Here is a 13,255-nt window from a genome sequence, read left to right as displayed (position 1 = left end):
ACTCGTAAATTGACCACACAATAAGATCAATAAAGAAAATTGTTCACAGCAGCTGTGGATGCTTCAGAGTGGAAGAGACAAATAGAGGCAGAGAGAGAGAGGCAGATAGAGAGAGGCAGAGAGCGAGAGGAGAGGAGTGTGAGTGTGAGAGAGGTTTTCTCACCCACCCTGTCTTGCCACCATCTGTCCTGAGGACTGGCATCAATGAGTGTACAGACGGGCACTCGCTAATAAGCTCAAACAGGCAGCAGTGAAAGAAGCCACATGAGGACATCCTCCGACTGGCTCACCATCATCATTACGCTGGGAGTGCAAATAAGGGCAAGACAACCTGAGACGTTAAATTGTGTCTCGACTTGCCAGGAACGCACAAACTGCTGAGAGAATATCTTGGAGATTCGGACCAGCTTTTGTGAATAGTTTTGCAAATATTTGTGAATTTGATGAATAACAATAAGAATTGCACTGCAGGTTTAAAGTGAGGTGTAGTCACAGATAAATTGCATATAGCTTAATCCAAAGGTTCTTTACCATTCTTTCTTTTTCCCTACAGAGGAATTAAAAATGACAATCATCCATTTCTTGCTCAGTGGTTTTTAATACTGTATTTGTTTGGGTATTCTTTAAAACATCAGAACTAAATGTATTAGAGCCTTGAGCAACATTATAAGTAAAAAGGATTAGAAATAAACGAACACACACAGTGTTTTTGATTCAAACCAACAGAATCTAGGTCAATTCGAAATATCTAACTGGAGCCGCAGCACCAGTAACTTCAGACCTGCACTTATTGTCCAACCTGCGCCACCTACAAGACTTTTTTCTCAGCATACATTTTTAACTAGTTGTAGCAGGAAATGCACAGGTGTTAGGAATGGCATGTTGCTATTCAAGTGTCCCACTAAGCCATGACAGTGAGCCAGCATGATAAATACCAGGGTGTATGCTGGCTCTCTTGTGCCTCATGCAGGCAATGCAGTGAATTTTAACCTTGTGTTATACGACGGTATTTGGCTGTTGGATGTTTTGTACAGTCTGTGTTTATTCCCCCAAACAGGCAATTTAGCGGCTGTAGAGATAAACTAGCTGTAGCTAGCTAGCAATGTACGTTTCAATCGTGTGTGTTCACCCCAGACTCTGATTGATATCAGAACTCACCAGTAACTCCAGTTTTTTTCTGTTATTTCCCTCCAGTTGGTCCTTTTTTCTTTTGTCTGCACGTTTTATGAAATAGATCTATAAAGCCCAGAGAAGAGCACAAAGCTGCTGAATATTTTCAAATCACACTGAGGGTGCACCTCCTAGGGGGGGCCCAGGAGTTATAAAGGGGGGGCGTGACGAGGCTAAATATAAATGATGTATGGTTCTGCACTGGCCTGGGGTTGGGGGGCTTGTGGGCTGCAGAAAAGGTTTGGGAACTGACCTAGAGAAAGTCTATTGGTGCCCACATGTGTCTTTCCCTTGACTTTGTATGCCACGTCTAAAGTACGACAGCAGCTTCTTTTTATATAGCTTTTTTTATGTTTTCTTTTTTTTCTATTTTACATTTTAAATTTGCAACATCTCTTTGTTCCTTGTAAAATTGTATTTAATTCAAATGTTTTCAAGAGGAAATGATGACCCCGTCTTACCTACAACAGATCAGGTGTCAGTGTTTCTTTGAGATTTGGCTCAGACAGGTGCTGTTTTGTTTAACAGCAGACTGGCAGACAGTTAAATTTCACCAGGTTTTATGTTTGTAACACTACCATGAAGCCTAAAGCTACCCTACAGAGACTTCACAATGCTATCTAAGTCACCAATGATATAATGTTACAGTTCGGTGACACTTTGACAGTCACGCAGAAAGTGACACTTTCAAAAAAACATTGTGCAATTCTCAACCTTTCAGACTACAATAGGTAGCTTAAGGACAACATTTATATATTTAAAAATCGTTTTCTCGCTTTCAAACTACTCTTTCTTCAAGTACCTCTCTGTATATCTGGTTAGTTTAACAGCTCCACGTACTGCTGTTAGTGGTTGGGGTTTTAATAGGTTGTGCTTGTTGGTCTGTCAGTGAAAGAAATGTCCAAACTAAGATGCTACTTTGAATCGACTCGTGAGTGATGTGACTAGCAAGATGAAACGGATTATTATAACATTTTAGTCCACTTCTCATTGGCTCACCAGTTGCTGAGATACAAACAGCCCACAGGGCAGGCAACAGCAGTTCATTCAAGTTGAGCGTGAACACTAGTGCTCTTTGATTTAGACGGGGTCGTGGAAGGTGAAGCGGATAGCGAAGAGGTAGATTTTTATCCTCTATTCTATTCAGTGCAACAAGAGAGATATCGGTGACTTGAAAGAGAAGGAGCCAGCATCGAAACTTATCATAAATCTGTTTTGTGGGTTAGTCTTTATGATATTCCATCAGTTGTGGTTTCTGGAGCACCACCAGTGCTCAATAAGTAAGCAGCTGAAAAAGGGCTGTTTCCCAGATCTGCATTGTCCTCAGATGAACCTGTAACGGCTGCCAAGAATCCAGCAAAGTTTATAGGAGGTAAAAGTAAGCAGGTTAGAAGACATCTCTGGTTTTCTGCCAAAACAACAAAAGAGTAATTCCTCAAAGCAAATTTAGGCACAGCAGGTGAGCCTTTTTCCCCTCATCAAAACACTTCTGTTTTTTCGCTTTGAGAAAGTAAAGAGGGTTTAGATAATAGAGTGTTAATACATTTTCAATGCGGGCAAGAAAGGAGGGGTGAGGACGGAGGGGGGAAACTGACTCAGTGAAAGAACTGAAGGACAAAAAGACGACAGATCCGTTATAATGTCTACCGAAAAAAGGGAATGAGGGATTGAGTCAGCCGTAGTCAACTCATTACAGCTACAACAGTCATCTTTCTCTCTCCCAATCTAAAGGAGCTGCCCTCATAAAGCAGCAGTCTGGCATCACATGCAGCAAATAGTTATAGTGAAACACACCAGACACATTTTTAGCAAGGGTCCCCATTTATCATGTGTAAAGGCAAACAATATGTTTATATAAATCTGTGAATGTTTTGCATTTTTTCCTGACTAATGAATTACGATTGCTGTTTCAATATTGTTGAATTGATTAACCGACTGATCATTACTGCACTAATCATTCATAAAACTAATGATACAGAAAGTAATCCTGACACAGTAGTACTAAAATAAGCCAGGATGGAAATGAATGTACTGATGGGTAGATAGAGCCCCTGGACTTTATTGTCCCTAACTTGCAGTGTTACAACAGCCAAATCAATAATACAATGTATCTGATAATAGAGTCTAAAAGTAGGACCATGATCTAAGTAAATTAGTTTGACAATTGTTAAAAAATATGATGACGACAGTATTATGGGAAACATATAGGCTTAATAAATATGCTGATAAACCGAAGCGACTGAGCTGCAGACAAATGACGTCTTTCCTCAATGTCTGGTTTCCAGTCAAATATGACATGGATTTACTGTAACAGGAGATTAGGGCTTAACCAATATACCATGGGCTATATGTCAAATTTAGCATTCAAGTAAGCGTTCCAGGCTTACTAGGCCTGGAATGCTTTTGCTGAATAATCACACCAGACCAGTGAATGGTATTTTGCCCGTATCTGTGTCCAGATGTTGAATCCCTGGGAAGCAGAGACGCTGAACAAATCACCCTCCAGTACACAAGACCCGACACTGACTCATTAACATTAATCTCTGTGTGAACATGTATGTAATGAGGATATATGTGATCCTATGTATCACCATATTAATGTAATCTATAGCTGTGTAATCATTGCAGTCTCAGAGGAGTTGGGAAACACTGGTTTAAAAAAACAACAAGTTGCCGATTCATTGGAAGAGCTATATTCTTAATATTTTTCTTTATGAATTTAGTTTTTTTTTTTTTTTGGTTCATTAACAATTTACCAATACAGTATATTATTATATAAATGTGCAATTCAAACTGTGGTTATTATTGTATATTAAAGTATACACCAGAATCATGTTTTAACTTTATTCCCAAATAAGGGACCAAATATGTTTCTATTGGTTAAGTGTGATGAAGTGTTGCCGAACACTAAAAATCTATTGAATTCCAGCTATATTGAATATATATTATTATTGTATATATATATTTTTAACTCGCAGATGAAATAATTTCACACATTTGAAGAGAAATCTTTAATGAAGTTAGCTGGAACAGTGCTGACCACACATTTCACTCGTAGTAGTAGTAGTCAGTAGCCACCGCCACTACCACCGCCACTACTGCTGCAGCTGCTACTACTACTACTACTACTACTACTGCCACTACTGCTGTAGCTGCTACTGCTGCTACTAGCAGCTGCAGCAGTAGCAGCAGCAGCAGCAGTGGCAGTAGTAGTAGTAGTAGTAGTAGTAGTAGTAGCAGTAGCAGTAGCAGCTGCAGCAGTAGTGGCGGTGGTAGTAGTAGTAGCAGCAGCAATAGCAGCGGTAGTGGTAGCAGTGTCCGGCAGTGACTCAGTCAGTAGGGGCTTGGACTGTGAGCCGTAGGGTTGCTGGTTCAAGTCACCGACCAGACCTAAAAAATGGAATATGACTGCTACTTGGAGAGGTCCCAGTTCACCTCCTGCCCTGCTGTGGTGCCGTGGCCCTTGAGCAAGGCACCAGACATCCCCCCTCACTCCCAGGAGTCTAGTAGGAGCAGTGGGAAGCTCATAGGACATCTCCCCGGGAGCTGTCCTATGAGCTTCCCACTGCTCCTACTAGACTCCTGGTACTAGGATGGGTTAAGAGCAGAGAACAAATTTCACTGTGTGCTGTGTGCTCTGCATGTGTGACCATTAAAAGAGGGTTTCATCCCTCCAAATCTTAGTAGTAGTAGTAGCAGCAGTAGTAGTAGTCGTAATATTAATGTTACTCACAGTGGCAGCATTGCAGTAACAGAAGTACTGGTAATGTAATATGCAGATTTTCAATCCTTGCAGAGAAAGGAACCGTTTTGATTCAGTAATTGCTATTAATAGTGTTTAATTAGAATTATTTCTAAAGCCAAAATGATTTGATTTAAATTTGTATTTTATAATTGGTGTAATATTACAGTTGTCCCCTTCAAATTAATTTAAAAAAGAATCTTTAAAAATCATGGTCTGATTCAGTTCTCATTTATATATTTTTAAAATATCTTCATTGTATCTTTATAGGTTTTAGACTTCCTTAAACTCACATGCACCAGCAGAAGTGTACAGTGTACTTCAGGCTATAATGTGTGAACGATCTTCTTTGCTGTGCAATATTGCTGTGAGAAGATGCTTTTAGCCCCTTTCTTAGCTTTTCCTTTGGTAATGAGTTGGTGGCCTTGTTATACATGTATCTTGTGAAGTTGTGTTTACTTCTGTGGGTGGATTCTAACGGGTGTTTTGTATGTAGGCTCCCTGCAGAGAGCAGCGCTTTCTAAAGTGTCTGGCAGTTGCCTTGAACAAGGTTTCATATAATATTTCTCAAATGCTTGTTTCTATAGTTTCTGATTGCTGAAACTCTTAAGTTAGTGTTGATGTTGACAAGCTGAATTCATTGGACCAGAGTCGGTGCTCAACAGGTGTACAACGTAATATTAGAGCATTCGTGGGTAATCTTCACTATGACTGCCTAATCTTGTCATTTGTGTGACTTGTGTATTTCTTCTTTCTCTTGACAAATAAGAGAGCAGCCATCTGCTCACTGTGAATTTCCCTGCGATCATTTAATAAGGTGCAGCAGACTGAAAAGCTGTAACTCTTATGGGATGCTCAAGACCTCATCACTCCACATCCTGTCTCAACTGTGCAGTCATGTTATAAATGACAATCATTTTGGCGTTCATGCTTAATTTATTTGCTAAGGCTTTTAACAGGGCATTTGATCCAGCCCCACTCTTAGTAGTGAGCTGTTTGGGACTGTGGAACCAGACAGCGTGAAGACTAGATATGAGGCTCATCCTCCCTTCCAACATTGTTAACCAGAAAGCCACTGCTGCAATCCTGGAAATCTGAAAAGGTTCCTACATTTGAAATGTACCTAAAATTAGGTAGACTACAGAGGAAATCTTTATGAAAATTGCCAACCTTTTATTAATCCAATTCCTTAAAGTTAATTTAAGGTCAACTGTCATTGAGCCACTGTACATGATGTTCTGTATCAGGTTATCTGCACTCTTCTTTTTATAACCACCAACTCTTGTGTTTATTTATATGTTCCTTTTATTACGAAACAAGAAAAACTGTGCGGTCTGTCAACTTTAGGCTCTGAGTTGGCTGTTGTACAGAGATTTCTTCACCCATAACTTGTTTTTGAACATAGTCGTTCACACATTTTATTTGTTCTTGTTGATGTCAGACAACTTTACAACTATTTGATCAAGGGTCTCAAAATGCCAATACATGTAGCTCAGTCCGTTAACCCTGGTGTGTTAGATGATCTGTTGCCAGAAGCTCCCAGAAGCAGTAAGAGGCTGCACAGATATTTAGCAGATGTTTTATGATACATTGTCATGGCAATTGCTGGCCAGAGAATATTTAAGGCATTGTGGAAAAATGTCTGGGGGTGCAGGTACAACTTTGTGTGGATGCTCTGAGTAGTTCAAAGGAAAGTATTTTGAGAAGAATGGGTTTGAAGAAGGCAGCTCTTCAAACACATCAAAAGAACCACTCTCACTCCGACAGACGGGAAGCTTAATGTGTCGTGTGTTTTGAGGGTCTCTTTTTATGTAATGTTACTTTACTTGACACATTATACCACCTGAGGAAGTGCATTATCTCCACATGAAATTTTTTTTCTAGAAAGTTACAGAATTTACTTTTCCTCAAATTTTTTCCTCAAAGATTTCAGAACTTTCTTTAAGATATCTTAAGAATATATCCCTTTCACTGCTTTATTAGATAGAAAGATCCTCATATTTTCTGAAACTTATTTTCTGTTGCATTAAAGATGTTCCATATTCACCTCTGAATTTAAGTGTATTATAACTTCTCAGTGACTGATATCTCTCGTTTGAAGTAACATCAGTGCATGTAAACTGATTTGACATTGCATAAAGACAAATGTCAACTGTTCACGTGTTGGTAGATCAGGCGTTGTATTTACAGGCTGTCCTTTAAGTGGAGTTGCCAGTCAGCATCTGCCGAAATGTGCTCCAGCATCGTCTGCACTAGCACCAACTTTACACCCATGATATGCGAGAACATTGAAACTATTTCAGTGGGTACACAATCATGAGCATTTGGTTGAAAACGTTCATTTTAACAGTCTGAAAATAATATGACCGATCCTCTCCAAACAACGCACTGCTGTGCTGCACCCTTTCCTGCACCCTTGGTTTTTGGCTGAGAGTCAAAACTGTGGAGTTGACAGAAGGTAATCCCCACCATGTGAGGCCTCGGCCCCAGTTTGGAGGCGGGGTGTGATTCATTCAAATCTGCCGGTGCTATAAAAAGAGGGGAAGTTGCAAGTAACCAAACTTCAACCCACTAGATCGTGGCACAGCGCAAGACCATTCGGGCAATTTTCCTAAGGGATAATGAATACTATTAAATCCATTAAAAATGCAATAGTCTGTCTCGTCTTGCTGCCTCGTTTTCTAATGGCAGCAGTCATGTTTTGGCTGCTTGACTTTTTATGCATAAGGAAAAGGGTTTTCTTCAGGATGAAGGAGCAGCAGGGCGATGCCATCGATCCTCCAGTGTGCATATCGGACTCAAATCGTCTCTTCAGCCTAGAGTCCCTCAAGGCAGTATGGCACGGCCATAAACTGGATTTCCTGAAGGCAGCGCATCTCGGACACGGAGCGCCCAACACCGAAGTTGTTCAGCTGGAGGATCAGCAGCTCAGCCGCATCCTCGATTACGCAAAAGATAAGAGACCGCTCATCCTCAACTTTGGGAGCTGCACCTGACCACCGTTCATGGCGCGTCTGAAGGCTTTCCAGGGAGTCGTGCAGCAGAACGCAGATATAGCAGACTCTGTAGTTGTGTACATCGAGGAAGCGCATCCCTCTGACGGCTGGGTGAGCACTGACGCGCCCTATCAGATCCCCAAACACCGGTGTCTGGAGGACCGGCTGAACGCTGCGCAGCTGATGCACCTGGAGGTGCCCGGCTGCCCGGTCGTGGTAGACAGTATGGAAAACTCCTCCAACGCTGCGTACGGAGCCTATTTCGACAGACTTTATATACTGCAGGAGGGAAAGATAGTTTACCAGGGTGGCAGAGGACCTGAGGGGTATCGGATCACTGAGCTCAGAGACTGGCTGGATCAATACAGAGAAACGCTGAAGAAATTCAACAATCTAGTTATTAATGTGTAGATTAATTCTGATCTTTGTAGAGCTGCTATAACGAAAACAAAAAAAGCTGCATACTTTTCAGTATTATAACTCCAATTAGATAGTTTTTTCTCCGCCAATAATGGTTTTAAGTGTATTTATTTTTTATATGGATGGATCAAAGTAATTTGTTCAACATTGTAGGATGCACTACAGTAGGCTCCTTCATGTCATTTTGGACATCTAGACATCCTGTTAGGATCCACCGACAAAAAGGTTAGTTTTTTTGAACATTGTTTGTGAACAAAAGTATTTTGTGTGTCAAAAGTTTTTATTTCTTCTCCTCGTGTAAATGCGCCTTTAATGAACCAGTCGGGAAGAGATGTGCGCATCACTGTGATCGTCAGTATATAGTGACGGTCGGTTTTTAAACGGGCTCAATCCAGAGAACCGATACTGATGTTTTTCATACTGGAGATCATGGTGAAGGTGCTGCTTTCTGCCCCGCATGGCGCGACTACTTTGTACATATTGTTCCGTTTTATGGATATATTTTTCATACAATAAAATGCTTTGATCTACTCCTTTATTGCAGGCCTATTTTATTTCAAACTAAACACTTTTATTGTGTAAGTTGCATCACTGTGGTTTGCATGCAACGTGGGGTAGCTGGTGAGTCTTCCTCTTATTCTCTTTTTGCAATAACGTCATGCTGTGCATAGATTTTACAGTAATTTGTTTTTTATAGTAAGAAGACAAAAGGATGAATGTTCAATTTCCTGCACAATAAAGCACAACAGGCCTCTCATGAATTCCTCCAGAAATCTCTTTTCTGAAGTGCAGCCGCTGAAATTGGTATGGAGAAGCAGAAAATAGGAAATCAATTAAAAAATGATAAGATTTCCCAAAAGCTCCAAACATAAATACTCTGTAAAAGCAGCAGTTTTAATGCAGGATATGTGTGATTCACAACTAAAACCAATGTATTCTCAAAATGAAGAGCAACATAGATCTGCAAACTTTTGCTTTTGGAGAACATTGTCTTATTTTGGCAGAACTTTTAGATTTTTCGTAATTTTCTTCAAAATATTTACTTCTTTTCTTTTCTGGGTCAGTAGTAACTCACACAGTAAATGCTCAAGTTATTTTCTAGAATCAACTATGTCCTGCAAACACATTTGGTCTCTGTGAAAGAGGTTGAATTATTGTATGTCTACTTAGTGGGCAGGCACCTTTAAAACTGTTTAGATAGTGACTACAAATCCTTGGTTAACACTGTTGTGAAATAGCCTCGCTTTGTTCTCCACAGCCCCTTCCTAAGCCTTTGACCTCTCACAATTAAATGAGGATAATCACACTTGATCCTATTATGCAGAGTGATATATCCACCTGTAAGGGTCTAAACACATGCATGTTTTCAGGGCTTAGCACACCCATCCCAGAGCAGAAAACAGTGTTAGGCGTGAAGGCATTTAGTGTTAGCAACATACACACTGAACTATCTGTAACTCTCTGTACGGAGTTAATGCTGCATTATTGCCTCCATGAGCCTTCAGCTTATCTGAAAATATACACATATAAATACCATGAAAATCACCATGTTGCTAAATGTGCAAAAAATTGTTTGTAGTTTTCCTGGAAAATGATTTAATTCAACTTTGTGATCTAAAAGTGAAGAAAAAAATCCCCTCAGAGTCTTCAGATACGAATCACGATGTGATGAAGACACAAGGGAATGGGGGTAGGAGGGGACCTCAGATGACTCAGGAAACCAGATGATAATGCTGACACAACCTGTATATGAAGCAACATCTTGTCAGATGCTTTGGTTTCCTGTGTCTCCAGCTTACATAGCATCATTAATCATATTCAACTTTGGATTATAAAGTAAAGTTACAACTAGGCCATAAATCACTGCAGTACATCACAACAGGGTTTTAGAAATGTAAATCTAGTGACAACACAATGATGCTCATTGTGGCTGAAGTGCGTAAGTTTACCAGAAAAACTTGCTTATAAATCATGGCTTTGAAATAAATTTTAGTTATAGCTATAAACATCACTTTTTTTTAAATAAGTGGTTGTAATAAAGTCGCCTGAAATGAGAGAATGCTTTTGTTGTCGGGACAACGAGATCTGTGTTTCCCTTCAGATCGGAGCTGTGGCACTGAAAACATTCAATTTTTTTCCAGTCCTTGGCCATCAGGACTTTGTGTTTGTGTTGTCCCAACAGTTATAAATCTCAGCTTCTGCAGCCAATTCACATACTCACTCCACATTATGTCCTCGACACATTATGTCCACAACACATTATGTCCACACATGAGGGAATGTGTTGTTGGACAACACAGCAACAAGCATGAACAAGTCAACCGGTTCCTTGGTACTTTTGTTTGTAGATGCAGACATTTCCAGTACCTACGTTTTAAATATTTTTTGTTTTTCTCTTTGTTATATCTTTATAAATTGCTATAAATATCATTTGATTTTGGAGTATGATCAAACAAAACATCACCTTGATTGATAGATTGTTAGTTTCAGCCGCACACAAGACGATTGAGGGTAGGAAAGTGGAGAGAGATGAAGCTACATACATTTCTATTTTTTTTTTCAGACTTTTTTTCTAATCTTTGTTTTTATTTCTTGCAAATGAATAGCTCATTTGACCTCCTGGCTCCAAAATATTTCCCAATAAAACATATCACCGTCATTGAACTGATCTTAGACGATAGATGTGCAGAAAACAACGGGGTAACAAGTAGACATCCCATAAGAACATACTACGTTGCTGGTCTGACTACAGGGGCTTTACTGTGACCTTGTACTTTCCTGCTCATCTGGAAAACATTTAACACATCAACCTACATAATTCATGTGGAACTGACGGTTGACTGAGGGGTACCTGCCTAAAGGAAATGTATCTTGCAGTGTGTCCAGAAAAGGACAACCCCCCATTGGAAATTCTTTAAATCTGGATTCCTTCCATGTGCGATTTTTCCATGGGAGTTAAGTTCAGTCAGTGGAGATGCGGACGGGAACAAAGAGTTAAATGTCTCAGGCTGGGGGGAGATATTTAACTTTTGCTGTTCTGTTTTACTTTATGACTTGGAGGGAGCAGAATGGGTCTGCTGAGGTGGGTTGCTGAGAGGGCCCCTCTCTCCCCAGGGCCCCCAGGGTCATAACTCCACAAAATGAATGTCTGGGGGTGGGGAGCTGGAGCCTCAGCACACTAAAATGTTTCAGTTAAACCTTTGTGATTCAGGTTTGACATGTAAACATTTAACCAATGCTCTAAACAACCTTCTTTATACTGATGTAGATAAACTCTCATTTCAAAACTAAGGAGGCCAGTCTTAGTTTCACTCGAGACATTTTCCAGGAATACAGACACGACGAGAAGTGAAAGTTTTGTTAGGAATGTTTATTCGGGAACCTAATGGAGCATTTGTTACAGCATTGTCACATTTGCCTGAATTATCTGCCGTAAGAGTAGTGTCAAGTTGTAGCATCAAGAAAAGATTGTAATCCATATGCAATCCATACTGATTTAAATTCAGTTTTAACTCCTAACTTATATAACTGCTGCCAGATATTCAAAAGTATTGGACGGTCAGGGACTTTTAAGGCTAGCTTTTATAGGTCATGGACATGCATTAACACAGCAGGAGTCATTTTCCAATAAAGTTCAGTCTGGAGTGAAACGTGTTTGAATAAGCGCAGAGGGAAAAAAACAGAGATTGTCACGAAAAAAAAGGTGAACTGAACTAGTGCTGCGACAAAGTGATTTGTTATGTGGGACAGGACCCCTGTAATGTTCTGTGTTGTTTCAGGGGAAACGACCAGTGAAATAGAAACTGGGAAACACTGCTTTTAACATCAGCTGTTTTCACATGATGTAATGATATACTGTTATTTTTATACAAAATATCTTGTTTTTAAAAAATATAATATTAGTATAAAATTATATTTTTGTTCAGCTACTTCTCTACTACTACTCAGATATGTCATTGAATATTGGCGTTCATGCTCATTCTAAATGTGTAAAAACAGTCAAGTACTCACAATTAACTTGAGTTTTCAGTGCAGTGAAATGCATCTGTTCACGCTGCTCCCCTGACTACAGACTCGTCTGTCTCCTTTTAGATGGATGACACCTTGTGGTCATACTCTGAGACTACACGATTCACACCACAATGTAAGACTGAAACACGTTTGGCAAAAGAAACACAAACGTCTGCACTGCTCTCTATAGGCTGCAACGCATTGATTTGAAAGGAAAAGAACTGCTGACGCTCACTTTTACTGACTTCAAGACATTCTGAATATGTGTCCACACGGGAATCCAAAGCCAACATCGTCAACGTTTTAATGAGAGGTTGATACAATATGTTCTCTATAATATATTAGAATGCATGTGCAGGGAACACCATTTAGTGAACTGGATACATTGGCCAAATTGAAATCAATTAATTAATTAATATAGAGTGAAATATAAACACATTTTTGTGATTGAGACACCCGTACACCACGATATCTGAGGGCGTACTTGCCACGTTACGTGAAGTAAAAAGGAAGGTGAATATCAACTTATCTAGTATTATATGAATGTGGGAATTCAATTTTAAAGAAGTTGCTAAACTATGACAGTAAAGAAAAAGTCAAGAACAGATTTATATATGAACAGACGTATCTGATGAATATGTATGTCATACAGTGTATGTTCAGTTTCTTCAACAGTCTTATAAATCGTTTTTGCAGCTAAGTTTATGAAGATTGGAGGTGTAAAGTTAATATACAAGATATGTTTTATAAAGCTTTTTCATTTTCTGACGATACCCAGTCACTTCAAAGTTGTGTTACAAATAAAAATGTAGGTTTTTCCCAATTTAATTTCTCATCAACTAAAATGCCTAAGAAACGAGTGTGAGTACATTTATTTTCACTATCATAATCCCTAACATACTGTACCTCCTTCCCC

General features: G+C 39.6%; 2 protein-coding genes across 2 annotated transcripts in view; both read left to right on the top strand.

The window, feature by feature from the left end:
• The window catches only part of begain (brain-enriched guanylate kinase-associated), a 113,593-nt gene that overhangs the window by 21,154 nt on the left and 79,184 nt on the right, over positions 1–13,255 (top strand). The window lies entirely within an intron of this gene.
• Positions 7,476–8,860, top strand: dio3a (iodothyronine deiodinase 3a). Its single transcript, XM_029460096.1, has one exon. It carries the CDS (start codon positions 7,534–7,536, stop codon positions 8,317–8,319), a length of 786 nt encoding a protein of 261 aa, XP_029315956.1. The 5' UTR covers positions 7,476–7,533; the 3' UTR covers positions 8,320–8,860.

Source organism: Cottoperca gobio, chromosome 22 (genome assembly GCF_900634415.1).
Source record: "Cottoperca gobio chromosome 22, fCotGob3.1, whole genome shotgun sequence".
NCBI lineage: Eukaryota > Metazoa > Chordata > Actinopteri > Perciformes > Bovichtidae > Cottoperca > Cottoperca gobio.
The sequence above is the reverse complement of the archived record's forward strand: the minus strand, read 5'-3'. Positions and strand labels throughout refer to the sequence as shown.